The following is a 26,622-nucleotide window of genomic DNA, read 5'->3' on the forward strand; positions in this document are numbered from 1 at the left end:
AAGTACAACTGGCTACAAAAGACAGAGCTCTATTGCACAACACTTTTAACCTTTAGTGGCGTGTCAGGATGTGATTATGTTGTTCTTTCGATGATGTTGTTTTGGTTACGTCTTGATGCCATGCCAGCAGACTTCTGGGCCAAACCAGTCACTACCAGTCTATCAAGGATGGAGGGCTGGAGACTGCATTTGCAGTGGTGATTTTCTCAGCTGAACAGCATCCATGTAACTTGAAATTTCTGACAGTAGTTACACACACACTTATTTAGAGACCATATTATATAACATGAGCACCTGTTGAAAGGTGCCAAGTGTGTAGAGAATGAAAGCAAACCAGTATGTGGAAGAAAGATAATAACTTAACATGAACAATAGGTTATTGTATAACTTACAGAGTTAAACTGACAGAGATTAACTGTGCAGATAAATAAAGGAAACAGGTATGTTAGAGAAAAATGGTGCCTCAATCTCAATAGGTTATAACACTCCCTTAACTTACCATTTTACTTTCAATGACATTATTTTTCACTGTTTAATACTTATTACTAAATTAATTTAATTCAGTTCAACTTTATTTGTGTGCAGCAGCTCACCACCCAGAACAACAGATACACAGTAGATAGAAAAGAAGAATCCAAAAATATGCAAATGTGTTTTGTTTCAAACTGCTGGAACAAGATGTCTCCTTCCCTCAAAAGTCCATTCCCAGTATATGTGCACTTGAAGTTTCAAGTTTCCCCATCACACTTGTGTAAGTTGAATACTGGCCCTCAACTGGCTCCAAGCTAGTTGGGATGTCACACCTTAAACTCAGATTTAAGGTGAGCACAGATAAACTTCCCCCATCAGCAGATAAATTTGAAAACAGCCTTTTATTATCAAACTCTGTACATTCATCACATCTGTACAGTGAAGCTCAAACTCCAACCGAAGTAACAAGAAGAAAAATACATTTTTGACTTGAAATTTTGACCGGAGGGAGACTTTAAAGGATGCACAATCTGAAAGATACACAAGATAATGAGGCCATACAAAAGAATAAATTCATTAAAAGAGAAAAAAAAAAAAACACGAGGAGTTGAGAAGGTAGACAAAAGAGGGTATAAAGGACTTAGAGTAACAATTAGTTGCCCTGAAGGTCACAATGAGAATTTACCTGCTAAGGTGTGCGCAGGTAGGTTCAATATGCAAATTGATTTGTTGGCCAAAAAAAGTCCCATTTTTTTACTCTAATAAACTTCAGATCTTAACAATGCTGTTCAGGCTGTTTCTGGCTTTCATTGTCAGACTGTGACATCAAATAAAAGATTGACAAAATTGACTAACTGAACTGATTTAAATAGAGTTTAGTTTGTGTGGATCAGTTGATCAGTCCTATAACATGTGAAGCTGAAATATCCTAGTAGAATTAATGTTTGACTGATGCTGGAATGTTCAAATAATAGACTAATTACCAAGCAGGTAGCTCCCAGTCTGAAAAGCCAATGCATAAGTGCCTTAAACCTGCATTCTTTGTAATGGCCAGCAGGGGGCAACTCCACTAGTTGCAAAAAGACATCTGATTGTATGGAAGTCTATGAGAAAATGACCTACTTCTCACTTGATTTATTACCCCAGTAAACACTTTCCTGAGGAGTTTAAGGTCTCATTCGCTAGTTTCAAGTCTTCTATGCATCATAATGTTTATTTTGTAAATTATGATCCAATTTAGAGTAAAATAGACAATAAAGCAGCATATGCTTTAGGGTGTGGATACCTTGTGATTGACAAGTTGCTACCACAGTGACCACGTTGATTAGCCTACATAACGTAACCATGTACTCTGTGAGCCCAGATTCACATGCGTAGCTGACACTATTTCACAGTGTTTTTTCAGTTCATGAAAGTTAATTGTTACATTTTGGTTGCCTAAGAAAGTCTTGTTCAGTGTTTGATTGTGATAAAAAAAAAAAAAACCTCTAAAGAGTCGGCTTTTCAGTTTCTCTGACAAGTACATTTTGTTTTAATGGTTTGAGGCCTGTTTTTCAGTGATGAAAATTAGCATTAGCATTATCACAGTTAGCCATAGACTGTAAATCATGGATGTATTATAAGAGCTGGATACCGGACCAAAGAGGGCACCCATTCAGTCCTATAAGAATTGCTTGGCTGGTGCATACGCCAAAAAAAGTTTCTAGCTTCCGGGTTTGCAACCACATTGTGCAGTCCACTGAATATGTGCAGTAGTGTTTCCCCCGCTGGCCCACCCCCCCAAACACTTTATATTGTTACGACATTACAGATTTTTAACACGCTTTACTCAGCTCAAGTAAAGTTTTACAAGTATAAAGCCTCCATGGATCAAAAATTCATAATAGAAAGAGTCATAATTGACCTTGTTTGAAGTTCAAGGTGTCCTGTCAAAGCTTTTTGGGCAACAGGGGGATTTTTCACTGAAATACCGCAAGTGACCACTGGGAAAAAATGTCTGCAAGGCTGAGCGGTGGAGCCCTATCCCAGCTCTTATAATACATCCATGCTGTAAATGCACAGTTCCAACCAAGCTAGCAGCTAGCACTTGCTAGGATCAGCTCCACCCTCTTGTCCAAATATGGTCACTTCTCGCTCCAAAAATCAAAGATGGTGATGGTCAAATCCAAGATAGCGATGGTCAAATTGCTAAACTCTTTTTTACAGTCTATGCTAGTTACTGCATTTTTTGTTGTAGAGTTTTTAGTTTTTTTAGTTATTGTGTAGGGATAGGTGTACCTCATCACTCTGTGCTTTATAAAATAAAGTAATTATACAAATACAATTCAGTGTAACAAATGGGCTCATTTTAACTACAAAAATCAATGGCTGAAAAGCCCTGTAGACCGTGTTCAACATAATTTTTCAATAAAAAGGAAGAAAAAAAACAACAACTTGTGCATGTGAATGTGTACTTGTAGGGGTTAGGGTCCCTGGTTTGATTCAAGATGGGCATGCTTGTCATCTACCTCTTTTGCACCATGTTTTCAATTACTCTTAATTATTTATCAATTATTATTAATAATATTAGTTCATTATCAAGTAATCAGGAACATTTTAACCTTCAATCACATATTTATTATTTCAGCAGAAACTCTTAGACGAAATAAAGACCCATCTGTTTCTTTGGAAACATACTGAAGTCCAGTTTACCAGTCATAAAAAACTAAACTAAACTTCAGACACTATCCCAGAGTGCAGTGTTGTATTGGACTGTGGTAGTGAAACTATTTGCCCTTTTGTGCCCTCTCTTGGCTGAAAACAATACAGCAACCTGAGGATATTGATTGAACAACCTCAAAAGTACTGACACTCTCACTGCACAACCTGGGACACGTACTGTTTAGAATAGCAGTTAGTGGTCTCTAATAGGCTACAGTTTATTCACATGCAAAAGTGACCTTGACAAAAATGGCAATGCAACTTCAAATTTGTACACAGCTCACACTCAAGTTTTTCTTTTAAAAATGTGACATTTTGTTACTTTCTTGAGTAAAAAAAAAAAGACATTGTTGGACTCATGAAATAGCAGGTCTGCAAGGCAGCATGAGAGATATGTTTTCTGTCCTTACAAGCAGAAATAATGGTGGCAGATTTACATTGCAAGCAGGCATTGTTGTTCACACTTGAACAAGCCAGGGCAGTATCAATTTATGAACATGCACACATGTTCTATTCATGCAGACACAGGCAGAGTTTCAGAGATCATATGCTGATATTAGAAGCCTCAGGCAAGTTCAGTTATTATATAAGGCTTGAAGCCTCCTCTCTCACGCTCGCTGATCCACCCACTCCACACTTTCTCTCTCTGGCCGGTGAGGTAAGGTTGAGATCTTTAAAACATTTTAAAACAGATGTATTTACACTTTCACTTGCAGTTTAGCAACTTGCAATATTGTCATGGTTGTGATCCCAGTTTTTATCATGAAAACAAAGTAGTGTGCCCATACACAAGACCTCAGTGGGGTGCTGGTTACAGAAAACAGTTAAACTAGATACAGGAAGTACTTGCACACCAAATCAGAGCTCCCTTTTTTATTTGCTGAATTTAACTTATGCAGAAAAACATCAAGCTAATGTTCTGCAGCCATAAGTGATGAGGACAAGAGCAGCAATATGATATTGCAGTTTCCTCCTCCAGCTGTAGTGCAATCACAGACTCCATCCTCAGTGAAAAAGACAACAGAGTAAGGTGTCACTTCGGCTGCTCCTGCTGGCAAAGGGACAGGAAACTAAAAGTTCATCTATTTGTGTGATGCTTTGTTTGAATCAAAATACATGGGATTTCTTCAAGCACACAAATGAATGTTACACAACTAAAACTTCTTCATGCATCTGTTTGTGAGGCACATTTCTACAAACGACCAATAGTAGCACACTGTAGGCTATATGGGCACAAAAGAGAAGATAAAGTAAACCTTATCCATCCACGCAGGAAATTTAGCCAATTTATTTGCAGTGAATCATGCCGTCAATGTTAACATGTCATAGTTCACAGGGCGGGTGTGTAGATTTAGCTGAAATGCCAGTTTAAAAAGTTGTGAGGGTTCATGCATACCGAGTAGGTCGGTTACCTTATGTGGCCGTGATTTAGGCTATTTCTTACATAACTCTTTATGTGTTTTCTGGTATTTAGTTTTGGTTTACTCCAAAACAATGCATCAATGCATCTAAACCATGCATCAGTTTTATAAGATGATGATTAGTACCCAACTGTAGCTGACAGGTAGATGTAGTGGAGTCAAAAGTACAACTGGCTACAAAAGACAGAGCTCTATTGCACAACACTTTTAACCTTTAGTGGCGTGTCAGGATGTGATTATGTTGTTCTTTCAATGATGTTGTTTTGGTTACGACAGTAGTTGCACACACACTTATTTAGAGACCATATTATATCACATGGACACCTGTTGAAAGGTGCCAAGTGTGTAGAGAATGAAAGCAAACTAGTATGTGGAAGAAAGATAATAACTTAACATGAACAAGAGATTAACTGTTCAGATAAATAAAGGAAACAGGTATGTTAGAGAAAAATGGTGCCTCAATCTCAACAATAGGTTATAACACTCCCTTAATTTACCAGTTTACTGTCTATGACATTATTTTTTACTGTTTAATAATTATTACTAAATTAATTTAATTCAGTTCAACTTTATTTGTGTGCAGCAGCTCACCACCCAGAACAACAGATATAATGTAGATAGAAAAGAAGAAAGATACTGTGAATCACAAAATTAAAAATCCTTCAAAGGCTTTTAAGAAAAAAAAACAAAGTGAAATTCTACTGCTCCTCCTTCATTGAAAAATTCAGAATCCAAAAATACACAAATGTGTTTTGTTTCAAACTGCTGGAACAAGATGTCTCCTACTTCCCTCAAAAGTCCATTCCCAGTATATGTGCACTGGAAGCTTCAAGTTTCCCCATCACACTTGTGTAAGTTGAATACTGGCCCTCAATTGGCAAACTAGTTATGATGTCACACCTTAAGAAACTCAATAAAAGATTTATAAAGTTGATTAACTGAACTGACTTAAAAAGAGTTTAGTTTGTGTGGAAGGTGCACTGTGTTATTGTCAAACACTGTATGCATGTACTTGTAAGATCTGACAAATTCAACATAATGAGGGTCAACATATATGTTTACATAAAATGCTACTTTATTCAATGTACCTCTTCCATTGTTCAAATTCAAGAGCGCAGTCCAAACACATAGTATCTGCACCTGCTGTTCTAATTTTAATGCACGGACTTAAAACTGTAGCTTCATTGAGTGTATGTTATTTGTTTAGCGTTTGCATATGCATATTCTTCCATACCTACTACTAATAACTATATGGTTGGAGCTAATGATCTATACTCTTTTGTATTTATAGAATTGTATAAACAAAATTTTCATGATTTTTCTTGCTCCCCTTCTCCAGAACAGAGCTCAAACACTGCAGCAATGCCTCCTCCGGGTGTGTGTATGAACATCATCAGTGCACGCCACAAGAAAAATGGTTATGGGACAGTCGAGAACCCTGAGAAGTTCCTCAACCAAGACTTCCAGCAGCTGAAACAGTACTGTGTCATTCGACGGGTAAGGTTCATCGATGAGATGTTCCCACCTGACAAAAACTCCATTGGCGAGAATTTACTGAGCCCTTCAAACATGGCCCAAGTGGTTTGGCTGAGACCAGGGGTAAGTGTTTTATTGGCTGAAAATGCAACTGTGGTCGCATATCACACAAAATGTTGATGGTTAGACAAACACAACTTCATAGTATAACGTTCAGAGAGCAGTTGTAATTACAACCCAGCATCTCTGCTGTGTATTACATCAAAGTGTTCAACTTCCATGTGAGATTTTTGCTTAAGATTGTTGAAAGCTGCATAGAGCCACAAAGTATGGTGTTGATTCTTACTTATATCAGCAATAACCCTCTCACATAACCATCCAACCAATTTGATTCAGTATTTGTATAAAATGTTTGCTTAACCTTTTACAAGGTTTGTGTTGTCCACAATTCCTCTGTTTCAGAAAATTGTTCCCAATCCATCTCTTGTTGTTGATGGGGTCTCGAGGTTTGACTTTGGCCAAGGCGTGGTTGGTAGGAAAATTACATTATGCAAAATAACCCATTAATTGGTTTCCCAGTGATGCCATTTTCAGATGCACATGCAGACAACGGGCAGAAAACAGACAAAAGTAGAGCAGAGAGATCTCATGAGAAGAGTTGTGCAGTACAAATTGGAGTAATAAGTTGAACTAGAGTTTAATTAGACTTTATCAATCCAGAGATTTTTAGTCACTCTGTTTAGTAGGCCACACACTGAGCTGTGTATATGTACATGTGTGTAAATATCACCACTTTTGTACAACTGGGAGTGGATTAGTCAATAGGCTAACAGTATTTTTGAGGGTGAGGGGAATGAGGGGATTTACTCTGCAATTTCCCTTTCTTAGTATGAGACAGCAAGGGTTAGGTAATTTCTCAATTTGCAAGAACTAATTTATTGTAGTCCAAGCTACTACAGCTACTTGCTGCATCTTATAAATGCACAAAATGTCCAGAGAAAAGCTTCCATGACATTGTACTAATTTGTTTTCTGCTCCCTGACTGTTTTATGCATTCTTGATCATTTGTAATCTGTCTATTTTACTGCCATGCCTGCAGAGTACACCTTTCTCACAACTCAATGAACTTGTTTTACCTCAGGAAACTGCTGGTTTCTCGCGTCTATTGGAGCTCTGACGTTCCAGAATCACATCCTTGAGCAAGTTGTTCCTTTTGAGCAAAAATTTGATGATGACTACTGCGGACTCTTCCACTTCAGGGTAAATACACACAGCACCACTTTGTATTCTGATTAAGCTACACATCATCAATTCAGTTTTCAATGTTATAGTTGAATAGAACACATATTTTCTTTAATATACTGTAATGAAGGTAAATCAATTTAGCATAATGCTTTCACTGTCATTTATTAAAGCATTAAAATGAGCGTTTTAATTTCTGTGCAAAATGGTACATATCTAATCTTGCTATAAAACTCTTTATATTCTCTCCTTTCTCAACCTTTCAGTTCTGGAGATTTGGAAGGTGGGTGGATGTTATCATTGATGATAAGCTACCAACAATCAATGGCAGACTAATCTTCGTTCACTCTAAAGACCCAACTGAATTCTGGCCTGCTTTGCTGGAGAAAGCCTATGCCAAGTACGGATAAAGAGTATATTGTTTCCCAGTCATAAAATATTATTTTCTCACTGTGAGATTTGTCTTACTGTTGGAAAGTCTGTGAAAGTAATTTCTCATCTACATGTTCCAGGGTGTGTGGTTCCTATTCAGACATGAATGCTGGGACACCTGCTGAGGCTTTGGTGGACTTCACTGGTGGTGTTCACATGTGTATCCAGCTGTCAGATCCCCCTTCAAACCTGTGGGAGCTGATGTACAGAGCTGGCAAATCCAGGTCACTGATGGGTTGTGGTACGCATCAGGGGGTAAGCATGAATATACCACACAAGAGCATACACTAGCTAGCTCTTTTTGCTTTTGTAAACTGTGCTGAAACTCTTTGGGGTGATGTCACACCAAAAATCAACTGAGCTCTTTCCCTTTGTCCAAACAAAGCCAATTTCATAAAAGTATTTTAAGCCTTAGATCTTAAACCATAGTTGCAAAGATAATCTTAATATAGTGTTTAAAAATAACTTAAGCAATAGTTTTTTTCAGTGTTTATTCATGTTTTGCATTCCAGTAGCACCCCTAATCTGGTAATAGAGCTTTCATGCTGCCAATATTTTCACTTGCCAGTCATAGTGAAATTATTCACAGAAACTCAGGAAATTAAGTCATTCTTTGTGCGCAACTATAGTGACAATGTAAAGTTATAACTGTCCAGTCAGACTCAGTGCCCAATCAGAGTTGAGTATGAACAATTACATGCTAAGTGCTAATCATGCCTGACAGCTACTGACTCATGAGAGGCGAGCGATATCCTGCTGCTTTTGAATCTTTAAGTGTGAATGAGACTTAAGCCATACTAGAGATCCAGTATGCACAATACCTGAACTGTATGACACGTTAAAATGTTTTCATTGATATTTATAGGACATGGTAATCCAACTAAGTTAGTCTTGTTGTAATTTACTTTATTACAGTCTGTTCCTCATTAATCTGTATACAGTTGATTAATCATAATCTTCCAAACTGACCCAGGGAGGGTCAGATTTTATATTCCAAGCCTGGTCTCTTAAAATTCTGAAATGAGCACAAACATAAGTTCATGATAATACATGCTCCTTTCAAGAATAGTGGGAAAAACAGCTTTTCCCCAAATGAAAAGATTATGGGCAAGAAGCTAGTGAGAGGATGAGGTCAGGGTTTTGAATAGGTGCACTCTAATAATACATGAAAGTCATAAATCCAGTTGATGCAACTCGCACAAACAACAATCCAGTTCATTTTATGTGAGTCTTCACATAATTATTGTTTGCAACACATAAATTGCCACCCAGTTATATGGGTTCATTTTGCAAAATTGTAAAAGACATGTTGACATGTTTATGTAACTTACGTAGCTAATTGGTAAACTTTAAATGCAAAGAAGGGAACATAATACTTATCTTTCCATTTCAGGCTGAGAATTTCATGATGATCACAACTATAACTTGTTTGAACTTAGAAGGCTTAGGTATGCTTGGGTTATTCAGTGACATCAGTGTTTTGTTAGTAGGAGCATTGAAACTTTACCTTCATCCTTTTATTCTTTCCTTTTCCGTTGATCTTTGGTCTAATCTTACTTGGCAAAAAGAAGTGATTGTTATGTTGATGTTTATCTCATTTAGATATTTTTGAGTTTGATACAGTCCTGTGTTGAAAATTCAGTGAACACGGAGAAAACAAAATCAAATGTTGGTCTTCTGTTAACTTGATGTATTATGCGGTTAACATAAATGTAATTGTGCAAGACTACTCACAATGATAATAAATCTATATCTTGCAGGAGACATCTGCCAACACTGTACTACCAAATGGATTGGTCCAAGGCCATGCCTACACTGTCACAGGTGTCAAACAGGTGAAGACAGGCATTTGTTTTAAACAAACAAAACACTTGTCTAATGGTGAACATAAAGGTCATATTACCAACAGTACAGAGTAATAATGTCAATTATAATTGGTGCTTTCTGCTATGTTTCCTGGTTAGATGAACAGCCAAGGGAAACTAGTAAACCTGGTGCGTTTGTGGAATCCCTGGGGCCAAGGCGAGTGGAACGGAGACTGGAGTGATCGGTAAGAACAACTCCCATCAGTGACTGTTTCACAAAGCAATGGCTCTGGTTTGCTGCCTCAGAGGAGGAGATTATTTTGAGATTATCTTCCAATGAGAAAATACCACAATGATGGTTTCTTGGTCCCACAAACACAAACTTTGGTTAACAATTTGTTTCTTTTTCTTGAATAAGCATAATCTCTATAATGGTATACGAAATATGTGCGTGCAAGTCATCTATAAAGGGGTTAAGGACATTTGGAACTAAGCCATGAGAAGCCTTTTAGTGATTGTCTCGTAATAACAATCTCTCAATTATAAACTGGTTGTGCCAGTTGAAACATGACCAGTCTTCTTGTGGTTGTCAATTGTTGGATACATTTCAGGAAATTGGGTAATGTGCTAACAATGCTTTGAATGTGTGGATTAACCCTGAGAAGTCTCTCTAGCTGTCTCATTGTCTTGATAGTTTTCACAAACCAAGTCTTGACCAAGTTTTGTTCGATAGCAAATGCAGCTTTTTGACATTTTATAAATAGAATATCTCGAGCCCTAGCATAAAAGGCTTTGCTTTGTCAGTTCTATACCATGCCATGGAAACTATAGCATAGTATAGTACAACAGTATATAGTATTTGCCCAGTACAACCACAGTGTGATCTGTTGGTCTCTCAGCAGCTTTTATATTAATTTATAAACCAATGTGTTGTAACTTCCCTCTTAAATTTGAGAACAGTTGATAATGATACCTCCCCCTCAATTTGTCTCCCAAGGTCACCTATGTGGAAAACCGTGAGTCCTCAAGATCGTGACAGTTGCCTCTCAGTGGGTGATGACGGGGAGTTTTGGTAAGAAGTTGAAATCAAAATTGGAAAAATGTAACAGTCATCTCTAAGAGTCCAAAAGTAAAATGTTTTCTAATACAAATGCACGGTAGAAACTTGAAATTATCAGTGAATATTTAAATGATCATTTTTTCAACCTTTGCTTGTGTAAGAATACACACCCTTTGATTAACACTTAAAACTGATTATATAATATTTATACTTAAAAAGGGACTAAAACTAGTTTCTATTTAAAACCACAATTTTACTTACAAAAAGTACAGTCTATCAGGTATGTACATATTCTCATTAAACTTTATACATATTTTTTTATTAACCACATCTCTATGGTGGCCAAAAGAGCCATTATAATTCAATTATCATTTACATTGTAATGGATACAGAATAAATAGTTAAACTTTTTAAGGATCTAGCGCCTCTCAGACTAATGGTTATATATTTTCCATTATTACAATCAGGAAAACATTGTATTTTATCTAAAGTAATGTCTGATTTCTACAGGATGACTCTGGAAGACTTCTGTAAATTCTACTCTGATCTTGACATCTGCTGCCTGTGTCCTGACTTCCTTGATGGAAGCTCCTCCTGCCACTGGAAGACCTCCTCCTATGAGGGCAGATGGGTTGCAGGAACCACTGCGGGGGGATGCATGAACAACCTCGGTACATCCAGGATATCTGGACTTTAAAGCTGCACTATGAAAGGCACCTGTGAATCACTTTGGTGTACATAAAGTGAAGATAAGGCTGGTGATATTCTGTATTTCTGTTATTGCCAACAAATCCCATGAAAACCAAAATCGATAATTAGTTTCAATACTTTCTGACTGCAACAGGCTATCTGGCTCTCAGCCTAAAAGACATCAATTCCCACTTTAAATCTTTAAAAACGGATCAATAACGTATACTTTCATTTTTTAAAAAGGCTAAATATTTTCCTTAAACAGCTTGGTATTGTAGTTCTTATCAAATGTTAGTGAAACAGGAGTAAATGGTGTATTTGTTGGGGACTATTTTCAGCTGTGGATTTGGTGGGCTAGTGAGTATTTATGGCAGGATGGTGTATGTGGGATTAAGTCAAAATAAACTAAAGTGGCCATGTTCATCATAATAAGGAAACATGTCACCCAGTGCAACAGTGTGACGTACTAATGTGTTTTTAGTAGTTTTTTGACAACAATGGAGCTCCATGGTATAGAGGAATAAAATATACTTATTTCCTACAAAAACAACATTTGATAGTGGAAATATTACAAATTAAGACTCTACAATTTTTAACACATCAGTTGCATGACTTTGGATGTTATATATGTAGAACAGAATATGGAAACATTTTACTGATGCTCTATAGTTATAAGCAATCCCATATAGCATAAGGAAGTGGGCCACTTCAGGCAATGATGCAGCAATGTTGGCCTTCTTCTAGCCCAGACAAAATGGATGTGAGCCTGAAATGGCCCACATGTAAAATAGCAAATATGGCCTAAATATCCCAAATCAAATGTGGGCCTTTTCTGGTAAAGATGCGGTGCTCTCAGGTATGTGTATTCTGGATATGGGCCTGTTCTGGTTCTTGGTTGACATATGGCTTGCTTGTGGCGTAGATCTGGGAAGCAGGAGCCCAAGTGCCATCATTCCGCGCGGTATTTGGGCTGGATGAAAGTGCTGAAAGTGTCGGTGTGGGCCAGATCTGGGCCACAGCAATTTTGCTATCTGGGACGGCATATTCAGTAATAGATAAAATAACAGTTCATCTAATCCCATATTGTGATTAAGAACACTGATGTCTGTTTGGTCAGCCTTGCTTTCTGCTTAGTTTTACAGTTTGAGAATTTGGTTTCCTTTTTAAAACAATGAACAGATTTAGCTGACTCTTGGCAAAATTGTAAAATGCGAAATTGTTTTCCTCTTCCAGAGAGCTTCTGGACTAATCCACAGTATCGAGTCAACATTGACGAACTGTTCAGTGAATGTGCTGAAAAACAGGGTGAGAAAAACATGCTGGTGTCTCTCATGCAAAAGCCTGACAAGAGAAACAGAGCCCTGGTACAGAATCTCCACACTGGATTCAGTGTATTTGAGGTAAATATGACCCTTTATTGTTTTTGTCACAGTGTGTGGACCATTATGGAAATGTCATGCATAGACATAGAAAGTAGCTGTTGAAAACGGTCAATATTCATAATGTTGAATGTACTGAAATAGTACTGCTAACTAAAAAGTTAGCTGAAAGGAAACTTTGCCTATAATTAGTTTTGTGTCTCATGTCACCCAACAAAATAATATGAAATGAGCAAGTATGCACTCACATGTTCAGAATGACCTAAAGGCTTGTATTTTCACTATAATTTAATATTAATTAATTAATATTTATAGGGGTAAACAAAGCCCTATAAACCCCAAAAGTGAACACCAATTCCATGATTTCTATTTGCATTATATTCAATATGTCATGATTTCACTTCAAATTTTGATTAAACAAACTGCATTTTTCCCCAACATGAACACATTTTCCACTGATTTCCTTCAAGGTGACTGGAGAAGTAAGTAACATTTTTATTCCAATCTTAATATCAAGTATACATTACCCAGAAATTTGATCTAACTATTACCGGTATTACAGTACAAGGCGCAGAAGGGGAAGTTCCCAGCCTCTTTCTTCAGCAGAAACAGACCTGTCGCCCAAACCAAAACCTACATGAATGCACGTGAGGTGATGGAGTTCTTCACGCTGAAGCCTGGTGAATACCTGATTGTGCCGTCCACCTTCAATGCCAATGAGACAGCCTCCTTCATCCTGACCATCCTCTCCAAGGCTGAGACACATGTCCAGTAAGTCACTCACAAGTCACTAATTAGCCTTTAAAATTTAGTACATGCAAAATCAATCTTAATGCCATACTCCACATATTACAAGTCTTTTATTTAAAAATATATATATACCAGTTCCACAAGAAATATACTGTATGTCTCTTGTCTCTTCCCTCAGTGAGAATTCTGGAGGCCATGACCATGATCATGGGGTAGCTGAAGAGGTGTGCAAGATTTAAAAATATATTGTCAATATTCCTTTTTATTTTGGTATTGCTGTAATATTGTTTACTCCAATTTATTGATTACCCTGATAGTATTTAAGACAATGTGCATACTCCCCAGTTAATTTTTAATCTGGAGCTGAAAGCACTCAATCTTTTGCAGCCCGTGCCAGTCAAAAATGGAGTGGATGATGAAAATAAGAGAAATTTTTTCCGTCAATACTCTGACAAGGTAATTTGTGTGTCTTAATTGAAACATGATTCACACTTGAATGTGTTTTTAATTTTGAAACATATTCATAGGATCTATCTGCTGTAATTTTAGCTGTGTGTGTTGTTTGTCTCTCCTTTTTTGAGGCTGCTGTTCTAATTGTTGGCATAGAATCATGAATTATAGTGTTTTTAACTACATCTATGTGATTTCTGTCAGACCCAAAGGTATAGCCTGCTATTATTTCCCTTGAAAATAAATGCAACCCTAATTATGAGACACTGATCATGACAACCTAACCTTAGTAAAATATAAGTATTTGGAGACATTTGTTTTGTTCTGTCAACATGTAAGTGACAGAAAGCTATAATTTAAGGCATACTATGCAGGATTTTCCCCCCCAAAAAACAATGTATAGACTCATACAAAAGTAATCCCTCTCAATCATCACTTATGACCCACTAGAAGTGTGTGGTGGTGTATTTATCTCCAGAGACCCTGCCCTCTGCCTGTATTTTCTTATTATTTTACTGTGCTTGGGACGCTTCTGGGCATCAACGTTTGGGCAGTGGTTGTGTAGCCCCCAGCCAATAACAGCGCACAGGGTGTGAGGCCAGGAGTTGCAGCATAGCAACCAGGTTAAATCGCTGTTTCCATCTCTCTCCTCTGCTCCTTTCTGCTCTCTGTGTATTGAGAGCTGCAGGTCTGTGTGTCTGCCTGACTGAGGGCAGGGCTGAGCTACACACATGCAGAGCAGAGAGGCCACAGCGGACAGGCTTAGGCTCTGCATTCACACAAAATCCAGCCATGCGGCACATTCCCACAAGGTTGTGTGGAGGTGTGGGCGTGTTTATTTGTGCTTTAGAATGTAACCGCCGTGAAATAATCAGAAAATAACGTTTTATTTATCTGATTCACTGCTTTGTTCTCGCTAGCGCTGCTCGCGCTCTTAATTCACTCTCCAGCTTGCTCGACCACCACTGCTCTCTCTTTCTCTCTGTCACTATCTCACTAGTTGAGCTGGGGAGGAGGGGCCAACTTCGAATGCAGTGCTTTTACAAACACCTACCGACAAATCCTGCATAGTATACCTTTAACGCTTACAAGACAGAAGTTCACCACTGTCATCTTATCTTGTTTTCATTTCATTTCATTCCAGTATGAGGAAGTGGATGCTGAGCAGCTCCAGAAGCTTCTAAATGAAAAAATCCTTCAAGGTTTGGACTGGAAAACTCTAATAGGCTTGACAGCATATTAGCTTAAAAAAATTAAAATACAATAATCTTTTTTAAATAATTTGTCTATTTTTATCTAGGAGACTTGAAATCTGGAGGCTTCACCATCGATGCCTGTCGCAGCATGGTTGCTCTGATGGACGTATCCTCTTTTTATTCATATTGATTGTGAATTAGTTTTCTAGAAAAATATGTTTTCTTCATTTGATGATCAGAAAAACTTTTACTACTTATTGCTCATTGCAAGGTGATGGAAAATGTGCCTTTCATGTGACTCACACAGTACACATAGAATAATAACATGCATGGCAAATATACTCACATAGCTCACAAAGCAGTAAAAATATACTTATGTATATACAGGAAATGCCAAAGTACAAATATGTGTGTGTGGTTTCTAGAAGAACAGATAATTACAGAAATGGAGTGAACTAGCAGACAACATAAAAGAGCCGATATAAAAATTAACCACACAAAGGAGGTAATTGGCTCCTGCAAAGCCATCATTACATAAGTAGTGTACATGCCAAAACCTGCCTGTGCTTTTGGTGATTTAGCACACATGACAACAAAAGGTCTGGCATGAATGAACATATTGAGCATAGCGTTAGTTTAGGCAGGCCATGAATTCAAGCTCAGCTCATATACCCAGCTTTCATCAGCTGATAGCAACTGATCTCAAAGCCAGCCTACATCAGTTGATGGCTCAGCTGATTCCTTTTATGCATTAAACTGGCCAATCTCATACAGGGCACCTAATTTAAAGCTGCTTCAGTCTGCCTACCCATGCTGCTTCCTCTGAAAGCAGCTTGCAACCTGCCTCCACCCCAGCTCCTCCTCACATGCTGTGTCTGACGTCTGTTGTCATTGTTGCCTGCTCTGTTCTGTACCTGGGGTCTTTGCCACTGCTCTCCCTGCCTTAGGCTTTCCATGTAAGCACATGGAAGGGCAGGGAGGTCCCAAAACAGAGCCATACTGCCAAATATAACTACTGCAAATTGCAATAAAAATTTTCTTTTGACTAAAGGGGTCCTGTTTGAACTACAGTTCTGATACCTTAATGTTGGCTTAAAAAGACATCAGTCACCGGCAAGCTGAATGGTGAGGAATTTGTTCGTCTGTGGAAGAAGATCGTCACATACAAGGTAAATGGATCCAAGTTGAAGTTAAAATTAAACAAAGATGAATGACTGGTGGCCTCCTAAAAATTACAGACACGACTCTATGAGTCTACTGATTCCACCATTAGGTGCAGTCTGATTTAAAAATGAAAGATTTTCCAGATCAGGGTTTCACATCACTGAATATCTTGTCTTTTATCAGGACATTTTCTTCCGCACTGATGTTTCAAAAACAGGAACACTGTCACTGAGTGAGCTGAGGAATGCAATCATGGCTTCAGGTAGAAGGTTTTTTTTTTCAAACCTACATGTTACAGTTTGGAGATGACCACATGTAAAGCACTTGAAGGGGTTCTATATAAGGGCGGTTGCTTGTGACAATGACCATCTAGCACAAAGACTGCTTTTGTGCATGCACAGGGTTAGGTAGTCTTGAATCAACAGAGAATTAAATGCATCATATCCCCAGGTATTACTGGTGTATGTATATTTTCTTTTAATACCATAACAACAAAAATACTGCTAAACTGTATTTTTGATCATGTAAGGTCGATCCTTTTGACAGGTTAGAGACACATTAATGATGAATTTTTAATTAACTCAAACAGATTCCAGCTGCTTCTCATTTTGAATAATCCATTTTCGACTTGTCATAGTAGGAAAAGCACAGATGTTACTAATAGTATTAACAATGGGTCTGTTCTATTCAAGTGTCCCAATGAGCCATGACAGTGAGCCAGTAAAGCAGGACCCTTAATTCGCAGCAGTTAAATAGAATTCAGTCATTATTAATTATAATATTTACACGTGCTTTTCCAACTGTGACATTTCAAAGTGTCTCCCATGAAAAAGTCTTGTCTTGTGTCTGAAATTCAGCCTCCATATGTGTCATAAATTAGCTTTTGTCCTGTGTATGTTGGTCAGGAAAGAGGGCCAACGATGACATGCTGAATTTGATGGCTCTGCGCTACGGTGCCTCCTCTGGGCACATAACACTGGAGAGCTTCATCAGTCTGATCCTTCGCTTTGACTGCATGAACGGTATGTCAGTTTGGACAGCTGATGTCAGTAGACAACACTTCAAGTAGTAAATATAAATTGTGAACTGTTGTTCTTAACCGAGTTTGTGTGAGTGGTGCTCTTTTCTGTTGGTCAGCAAGAAATGTTTGTTCCTCCTTGGAGTGTAAAACACATAGTAAACATTTCAGACCAGTAGAGTACCAAGTTTTTAGAACACATCCACATCACACTCAGACACTTATTTGAGATAAAAGAAAGTCTAGTCTAACCATTTATTCAGCCATATTTATTTTTATTTAACAGTAATAGTTTAATTATAATGCCAATAATGTAAAATTTCAAAATAGCAGTTAAAAACTATCTTTTAATTGCAGGCTTTTGAAGGTCCTCCCCATGTTTGGGACATGGTAACTTTCTTTCACCCCCTCACTATGACTAGAGTGTGCCCAGTACATTCTACTAGCAGCACAGATTTACATATTTACATTTGTCATTTGGCAGATGCTCACCAGTGCAGAAGCACGGGAACTGTGGCAAAGATAAAGTGGTCATGTGGAACTTCTGTCATTGCATGTGACAGATGCTGTTTATGTGTTCCACTCCTTGCCTTCACAATTCAAGAATTTGTGTTTTTTCTTATTAGGAATCTTCAGTCAGTTGTCCGATGGTATGACTTTGACTCTTCGTGAATCAGAGGTAATAAAAGTTCTTAAGAGATGTTATGAATTTCTTGAAATTTGTAGGTAATTTAGGGTTTTAAATTTTTTGCAAACTGCACAGCTGATTTGAAATAGAGGGAGGAGAATATCTTATTGGCAATTGTACTTTGATGCAAAAAAAAGTCTTTGTTTCAGATACTGTTCCCTCAGTGTGTTGAATGTGTTGTCCTAGAAAATATGTCTTGCTTGTACTACATTTTTAGTTTTGTGATAACAAAAATCATGATTTTAAATAATGGTACAGTACGTTGAAGCACATTAATAATCTATCCCTTCTTTATTTGCAGTGGATGTACATTTCGATGTACACCTGACGGAGAGGAAGAACTACAGGAATTACAGATGCTGTGAAAGAAAAATCAACACAAAATGTTTTCTTTCGCAAGCTATTACATTGTATGTCACCACAGGGTATTTACTTCTAGCTTTGCTGAGGGGTATCAACATGTAAACTGTCATCCCTCTTGTTCTCTTTCATATGTCTGTCACTTTTCAACTGCGAAGTAAAGTAGGAAAACAAATGAGTGGTACATGCACAGCGTAGCAGACGCACAATTCACAACAGTAATGGCAATTGGCAACTTTGCTTACTATACCTGCTATAGACAGTGCAACAGCCAAAATGTGCATAATATTAACAATTCATCCCATGATAAATGAAAAATTTTACATTTGTTACAGAAGCTATATTTAGTATTTGAAAATATAGTTAAAATTGAATTCACACCTAGAGCACTGGATCATAATACAAAATATCAAATCATTAGATGTGTGTACTGTTACTAGTTAATGTACTGTGAAATACAGTAATGTGAAAATATAAGCTATCCCATGATAACTTAAAAAAAAACCTTTTTAAGTAAGTCATGTATTCTCTCTGATGGAGTACAGCATCTACTATAAGTGATTTACTGTCGTAATGGTAGTTGTATTTCTGTTTTACTGTGATGTGGGAATAGGCTTTTCTGTCAACATGCAACATGCAGTGATTGTCAGTTGGAGATATCTCAGCAACTATTACGGATTGCCATGAAATTTGGTAGAGAGATCCATGGTGCCCACAGGATGAAGCCTACTTTGGTGACCCCCTGACTTTTCCTCTAGTGCTACCAGTAGCTCAAAGTTTGCACTTATCCTGTGAAATATCTTGACATCTACTTTGTATATTGCCACCAAATTTTGTGCAGACATGGATGGTTTTAAACAATGTATCTTACAACGCTGGAGATCCCCTGACTTTTCCTCTACTGAGGTGCACATCTGTAGTTTTGAGTGAGATGTCTCAACAAGTAAAACAACTTTGGTAATCACTGTCATGTAGCGCTATCATCAGGTTAGAAATGTACTTTGCTCAAAACTTTCTCAGCTTTACTTTGTGTTTAGTACTTATTAGCAAAGTTAGCATGCTAACATGCTAAACTAAGTTGGTTACCATGATAAAGATTATACCTGCTAAACATCAGCATGTTAAGCATGGTTACTGCTGTGCAGCCTCACAGAGCTGCTAGCATGGTTGAAGACTTTTTGTCTTGCTAAGTCTGTTTGCCTCTCTGTTGGGATACTTTTACATATTAAGAGGGTTACAGCATTTCTGTTTTATTGTTAGCTGGGAACAGGCTTTTTTTATCACTCTGTACTTTATAAAATAAATACATTATTGAAACAATTTCCAGTATTTCTTTCATCCCTTACAGCGGTGGAAAGTAACTAATTACATACATTACATACATTTACTCAAGTAAGTACTGTTTTGAGGTACTTGTACTTTACTTGAGTATTTCCATTTTATGCTACTTTATACTTCCACTCCACTCGTTTCAGAGGGAAATATTGTACTTTCTACTCCACTTCATTTATTTGACAGCTTTAGTTACTTTTCAGATGAAGATTTGACACAATGGATAATATAAATTTTAAAATACAACACATTGTTAAAGATGAAACCAGTGGTTTCCAACCTTTTTGGCTTTTGGCATCTTACAAAAAGCAGTGTGAAGTCAGGGTCACATTTCAGATGTCTATGAGTTGTTAACAGCTCCACCAAATAGTGATTGTTTCCTCTAAACTTCTCACATGGTCTCATGTCAATAAATGTTCTAATGATTCAATATTTCACCAAAAATCCAATATTTGAGAAAAAGTCCAAAAACTGAGAACAGATGTGTGTATCAGAGCTTTGTTTTTTCTTCTTTCCTCTCCCATTAATCATCTCACAACCCCTCAGATTTATCTGGTGACCCTTTAGAAGGGCTCGACCCCTAGGTTGGGAACCACTGGACTAAACTAGCTAACTGTATGTGAAGTAGTTCAAACTAGCTCCACCTCCAGCAGCTACAACAGTAACATGCTGCTTACACTGATGCTTCAGTATTAATAATTTAATGATATCGTATATAATAATATCAGTCAGAGGGACCAAACCACTACTTTTACTTTCATACTTTGCTGCTAATACCTATGCACTTTTACTTGCAGTAAGTAGAATTTTTCATGCAGAGCTTTTACTTGTAATATAATCTACATTGCTGTATTGGTACTTTTACTTAAGAATCTGAATACTTCTTCCACCACTGATCCCTAATAAATGCCTTGCAATGTGGCAAGAAATTGTCCTTGTGAAATGGGCTTATTGAACCATTGTAACCATGATAAATCATGGCTTTAGATACCCTGAGTGTGGAGCATTTTCTAGATAAAAGTCGAGATAATAATCAAATTTAAGTGAGAACGTGTTGCCTTTTCATCAGTTCTTTCTGCTCCATATAAATTGACAAAGAATTAATATCTAGAACCTTGGTATTTTGTTACTTGAGTCTTAACAAGCTAGACAATGTATTTTCTTTTTCAATGCACACTGGCACTTTGGAAACTATTCTAGAGTAGTGTTGGATTTGATTGTTGAAGGTAAAATCGACAAAAGTCAGGACATATCGTGTTGAATTTCTTTATCTGCTCAAAGAGACAAAGGCATCAGATATTTATTATATGACTTTATTAATTTAAGGAATAGCAATACAGTGTAAATTATAATAATTGATAATACAGTAAATTTGAGGGATTTATTTTTCATATACTCATTCTTTAGATTTTAATAATGATTTAATGTAGATATTATTATTTCCAGTACTTAATTTCAAAAAGTAAATGTAGAGTAAAAACATATTCTTTTGATTTCTGTGATTATTCAGTAACATAGTTTTACAACATAAAAAGACAGTGAAGCAGAAATTAAGAAGTTGCAGTGAATCAATTTTCTTTAAGCATAATATTAATGAATCTCACTCCCAAGATGTGCAAATTACTTATAACTTCATTGAATAATTATTGATAATTAATTTGGATGCTGAAGTCATAAATGTATTCAGACTGGTTGTTGTAGTATTTGCAGAACCGTTGTCAGAAGTGCAGCCAGGATTATGGATATTGGATGTTTTGAAAGCTCTGCCCCTCCACTTGTACCATTAACTGAAAAATAATTTTAAAAAACAAACATATTTAGACTGTAATTATGTTTGTCACAGATGCAAAATTGTATAATTATAATGACAACTCTTATCATGACTCAAATGGTTGAAAATAGATATAACACTATATTTTTTACACAAATAAATTGCCAGTTTAAACAATATTATCACATTATTTTAGTCCAGTGGGTAAACTGGTACTCACCTTGTGGTTGTGATGTAGGTGCTGTAGTGGTCAGGGTTGTACTTGAGCTACCTGTGTTTCCTGTGGATGAGATTGAATCTAGTAAGATGGTGCACTGTAATATGAGTCATCACTAAGCAGTGTAACATCCTGTACTGTCGTTATGCAACAATACATTATTTAAGTGAATTAAAATGTGTTGCCCTATTATGGTTGCTATGCTAAATAAATACAAGGTATAATCATGAAGTGGTCATGAACATTCTCGTTGTCACTCAAAAGTTTTCTTAAATTTGTTTTGAACACAGACTGTGGTGCACTGGTGCCCTCTTTTGGCTGAAAACAGTACAGGGTGCAACCTGAGGTCCTTCTACAATCTAATTTGCTCACTGGAGATGATGCAAATAGATCCTATTAGTTAAAATACAGTATGCTAAAGAGTAAGCATAAAGCCTACATGCGCACGAAAGCTATGTATTTTTACCCTGTGTTGCTGTCACATTGGTGCTGCTTGCAGTTGATGCAACAGCCTTTGTGCTGTTGCTGGAGCTGGGTGGTGCAGTGGTCGGGTTGGTTCTATTGGTGGTTAGGCCCACACCAAGTCTGTCTAGGTCTGACTGCAGCTGCATGTTCACCCAGGTCTGAATCACGGTATTGTTCTCAAACAGCTTCAGATCTTGTAGCTGATTACCCATGAGGCCTTGCACATTGGTCACGGACAAACCCTGTGCATTTCAAAATAAATAGTGAAGAGAATTGGTCTGACATTTTAACACAATGGACAATAAGAAGCAATCAATTTATTATGTATTTAAAAAAGAAAGACACCTTTGGTACAAACAATTATAAGTTTTCAGCAAAGATGTAGAAATTGTTATTACTTTTAAACTCTCTGAGGGCCGGCATACTTCAATTCAATTCAAAAATAAATATTTCTCACATTTTGCAAATTTTTGCACTCTGCCAGTACATATGCATCGTTTTTTTAGATAACAGAGGATCACACACTGCACTTTGGGATACTTACATACCCCATCACCTTGCAGCCTATTTTCACTCTGAAGACAAAGCTACAGAAACCAAGACTTAAGATTTGTGACAAAAGTGACTGACCTAATGTTCTTGCAAACATCTCAGATTGTTGAAGTTTGCTGTGTGCTCTTCACAATCCCTGAGTCTTTGATTAAAAAATCATATCTTAAATACTTACTAACCTTAAAGTTTTGACAAGTAAGTTATGCTGAAGAGCATCAGCTCAGTATATCAAGTATATAATAAATGATAAACAGTACGTGTCTACTCAAGTATCCTTACAGCAATCACGTTAGGATCCAGACTCCTGAAAGCATCTACGTCCATGTTGATGTTCTGGCTTGACAGCGCTACTACATCTGACAGAGGTGCTCCACCTATCAGATTAGAAGTAAAACAGTCAATCAGACAGAAGTTTTATGAGAGATAAAGAAACAGACAGGAAAGACAGGTAACGTGTTCTTACCAATATAGGGCTTAACTAAGTTGTAAAAGGAGCTGGGACTGGCACGCTGTGAGCTGAAGGAAGTGTTACTGATCTCATACAGGACTCTCTTCTGCTCAAGTGAACATGACACCACATTCAGAGGGTTGGCATTTCTGAAAAGGTGCAAGAAGGAAGCAACATACAGTGTTAAGTCTGCATCAGCACTCACAGTGGTTGTGTTTAGGCATCTCAGAGCTACATGCTGACACCAACCTGATACTATCTGGGGTGATGGTCTTTATTGTACTGGTGTCTAATGAGCACAGGTTGGAGTCAATGCTGTTCAGCTCATTGCTGCCCAGGGATTTCCCAGAGGTATTCAGATACTTGGTGATGATTGCTTTGCTCTAAACAAAATTAAAGAAAACACGCAAGCAAATCATATATACCATCAGGCAGAATTTATACAGGTAACAGTATACTGGTAGTTTTGAGAATCCTTCTATATTGTACCTTTGCTGTTTCCCATGATCCATCCTCAGCTTTCATGAGGGCTGCCAGGGTGTCAATTGTGGTGATGTTCCACTTGGAGATGTCGTCAAGTGACGCCACACGGGACACTGAACCAAGCACCTGAACCTCTGTATCAGAAACACCCGATGGGAATGCCTGTAAAAATGGAGAATGCGTAGAAACTTAAGCAGTGTTGAAACCTAAAACCTAAAACCTTCCTATCAGTATATACAGTACATCAACATAATATGGTGACAGCTGTACCATAACCTTTTGGGTTGTTAAGACATTTTTTCCTGCTCAGAACAGTTGTCAAGTTGTGATTGATGTGGAAACGACAACCACTTAACACAATACACGTCTCAAAAGCTTTAAAACACATTTTGGCATATTCCTGTACACTTCCTTGTTTGGAAATTTCACAAAATGTGTGGATACTCCTATAGAATCCAGCATATGCTGAATAAATATCTCAATCACGCATTACTTGCAAAAATAGATGCCCCGTACCCAGCAACCAATAATAACAGCAAGCTCACATTTTGTACATGATATTTACCTGGTTGAGTTTCTTCAGAATGACTTCCTGGAAGTCATCGTCATCCACTTTCTCACAGATCAAGTTGAGGTTGTCCTTCAGAACAGGGATATCCAGGCAGAGGTCAAATTGCGTCTGGTCATAGCCAAAGGGGAAGGAGGCGTCGTTAACTGTCACCTGGGTGATGTTCCCCACTGTGCAGCCTTGTGAGAAAAAAAATAAGTTAGGTGTGGACACAAGTGTATCATTTTGCTGCATGGCATTCAACCGAACTCACGTGCACTCACTTGGACTGAAACTTATGATTATTTTATGATTGATTAATCTGCTATTATTTTCTTGATTAGTCAGTTCATATTTTTTTGTAATTTGTCAGAAAATTGGGAAAAACACCCCTCATGAATCTTCAAATCACTTTTTTTGTCTGACCAACAGTCATAAACCCAAAGATATTCAGTTTACTATGATTTAAGACAAATAAAAAAACAGCAAGTCCTCACATTTGAGAAGCTGAAACTATCAAATTTGGCATTTTGCTTAAAAATGATAATTACTTAATAGTCATTACATTAATAGTTGCCAATTAATTTTCTGTCAATCCGGTATCAGCTGCTGCTACATAAAAATAAGCACAACACGCTTCTCTGCCACATCCTCCTTTACCTGCTCCTCGTTTTATCTTGAGACCGCTGATCTGTTTAAACAGCATCTTGAGCTTCCTCTTCTCTGTCTTTTTTTTCCTCAGCTTGGGCATGAAGGTCTTGAGGAACCTTCTCTTTGTTGACTGCCAAAAAACATACTGGACATTAGTTTTAAATACAGTTAAATGGGAACAAACAGTAGTAAGGAAAAGTAAGCCTGAAACACATACAGTTTTGAACTGGCCCCAGATATTTCTTGTGAAATACAGAGGAAGGATCCCCAGGTTTTCCAGTGTTTGCTTGTTCCAAGTGGAGGCATCTCTGAAAACAGAGGAAATATTCTTAAAGTCCAGCCAGCTACCTTTCTTGCTGGCACAACATTGCATTCAGCACAGTAAAAGAATAAGGCTGGAGTTCATATAAATTTTCTTTATTGCCAACAAATCCCATGAAAAGACCAAAAATGCATTAGTCCATCTCTCAAAGCTTTCCAACACCTCTTCTCTGTGTGTGGCTCTTGTGAAAGTGAAATGGCATGTCTTATTGATACAGTATGTTTTTAATTGTTTTTGACCAACAATGGAGATATAAACTATGTAAGGTTTTCGACATTTACAACAATAACTCTTGATTTTTATTTAATTCCTGTACCCGTAACGTGTTTTCCCAGACAGCAGCAGTGTCTCCATGGCAGCCACCTGGCTGTCAGAGAAGCCCTTGCAGGCTTTGAGCTTTTCCAAGATAAGAGGATCAGAGTTCTGGATGTAAGAACTGTCCAGAGTGCAGGCCATGTTCCCCAGCACCTCTATGTGGTCTCTGCTTAGACTCATATTGCTTATACCCTAGACAAGAGAAACAGTATCTCATTAAAACTGTGTCAAAGTTCCTGAACAGTTACATGATAATTCCTATTCCAGACTTTCACATTTCATTTTTTTGCTCCCCTTTATGTGCTTTATAATAAATATCTTGAACTATTTCATATATATGCATTTATATAACATAACATATTCATTGGTATATCCTGTCATCCTGTCACTCACTGATGCCATACAATGGTTATTCAACTTATGCATACTACTGCATTTGAAGCTTGTTTTTTTGTTTTGTAGTAAACCATAATTTCTTTGGCACTCACCAAGCAGTCTCTGGCTTCACTGAGTAGCACTGAGTCCTTGTTCAAAATGCTAGAGACCAGAGAGAAGTCTGCGGCACCCACTGCAGAAAAGTAGGACCTGCAGTTGGCTCTCTCGACATCTTTGTTGCTGCATTAAATAGACGTAAAGATGGAAAAATCAATAAGCATTTCTACAGTTCTCAAACCAGTGACACATTATGAGGTCAGTACAACAAAATGTTTGAAAGCAGACTCACTTGAAGTAGAGAAGCATGTCTGCGGGATAATCTGTGAAGCTCTGGGAGAAGTCTCCATTCAGCAGATTGTACATGCAGGTCAGCTATAGAAAAGACACAAACAAATACTGATTATTACAAAAGTTAGTGGTCTATAACACCGAAATGAAGGGAACCAAATCATTTTCATTTCAAAGAAAGAATATTGTTTTACTGTTGAAGTTGATTTTTAATTTATGACTATGGTATTTCACTGTACATCCAACTTATCTTGTAATGTCAGAAAAAGAGCCATAGCTATTTCGTTAAGTTTAGTTTCAAGCAGATTTCATTTGAATTTACCTGTGATTGCTTTAGCTCCACCTTGGCTCTGCCTCTCCTCGGCCTGCTAGCATAGACCAGCCCTTTGATCCTGGTTGTTGTCATCCTCTGTACTGACGTGCACGTGAAGCCTTGCAGCACAGAAGGAGAAAGCCTGTGGAGGAGTATGAAAAAGCAAAAAAAAGTTAACAGA

General features: G+C 37.5%; 2 protein-coding genes across 2 annotated transcripts in view; one reads left to right on the plus strand and one right to left on the minus strand.

Moving 5' to 3' along the window:
* Positions 1-5,935: 5,935 nt before the first annotated feature.
* Positions 5,936-19,378, plus strand: LOC121880940 (calpain-1 catalytic subunit-like). The gene is made up of 21 exons (XM_042388577.1): positions 5,936-6,191; positions 6,531-6,600; positions 7,210-7,328; positions 7,577-7,710; positions 7,823-7,997; positions 9,503-9,577; positions 9,707-9,792; positions 10,545-10,619; positions 11,118-11,278; positions 12,531-12,697; positions 13,147-13,158; positions 13,239-13,447; positions 13,605-13,650; positions 13,814-13,882; positions 15,021-15,078; positions 15,177-15,238; positions 16,173-16,241; positions 16,420-16,498; positions 17,142-17,258; positions 17,881-17,933; positions 18,244-19,378. The coding sequence occupies exons 1-21, from the start codon at positions 5,955-5,957 to the stop codon at positions 18,268-18,270; spliced, it is 2,100 nt and encodes a 699-aa protein (XP_042244511.1). The 5' UTR covers positions 5,936-5,954; the 3' UTR covers positions 18,271-19,378.
* Positions 19,379-20,952: 1,574 nt separating this feature from the next.
* The window catches only part of LOC121881599, a 69,916-nt gene continuing 64,246 nt past the window's right edge, over positions 20,953-26,622 (minus strand). Inside the window, exons 229-242 of the mRNA XM_042389468.1 lie at positions 26,451-26,583; positions 26,130-26,212; positions 25,894-26,020; positions 25,407-25,597; positions 24,986-25,076; positions 24,778-24,898; positions 24,136-24,317; positions 23,577-23,732; positions 23,337-23,470; positions 23,103-23,236; positions 22,919-23,013; positions 22,089-22,329; positions 21,626-21,685; positions 20,953-21,421 (exon numbers count right to left, since the gene is read on the minus strand). Coding sequence (XP_042245402.1) covers positions 21,318-21,421; positions 21,626-21,685; positions 22,089-22,329; positions 22,919-23,013; positions 23,103-23,236; positions 23,337-23,470; positions 23,577-23,732; positions 24,136-24,317; positions 24,778-24,898; positions 24,986-25,076; positions 25,407-25,597; positions 25,894-26,020; positions 26,130-26,212; positions 26,451-26,583 — 1,852 coding nt within the window. The 3' untranslated portion in view covers positions 20,953-21,317. The remainder of the gene's footprint in view (positions 21,422-21,625; positions 21,686-22,088; positions 22,330-22,918; positions 23,014-23,102; positions 23,237-23,336; positions 23,471-23,576; positions 23,733-24,135; positions 24,318-24,777; positions 24,899-24,985; positions 25,077-25,406; positions 25,598-25,893; positions 26,021-26,129; positions 26,213-26,450; positions 26,584-26,622) is intronic.

The sequence above is a fragment of the Thunnus maccoyii genome, chromosome 16, assembly GCF_910596095.1.
Source record: "Thunnus maccoyii chromosome 16, fThuMac1.1, whole genome shotgun sequence".
Lineage (NCBI taxonomy): Eukaryota > Metazoa > Chordata > Actinopteri > Scombriformes > Scombridae > Thunnus > Thunnus maccoyii.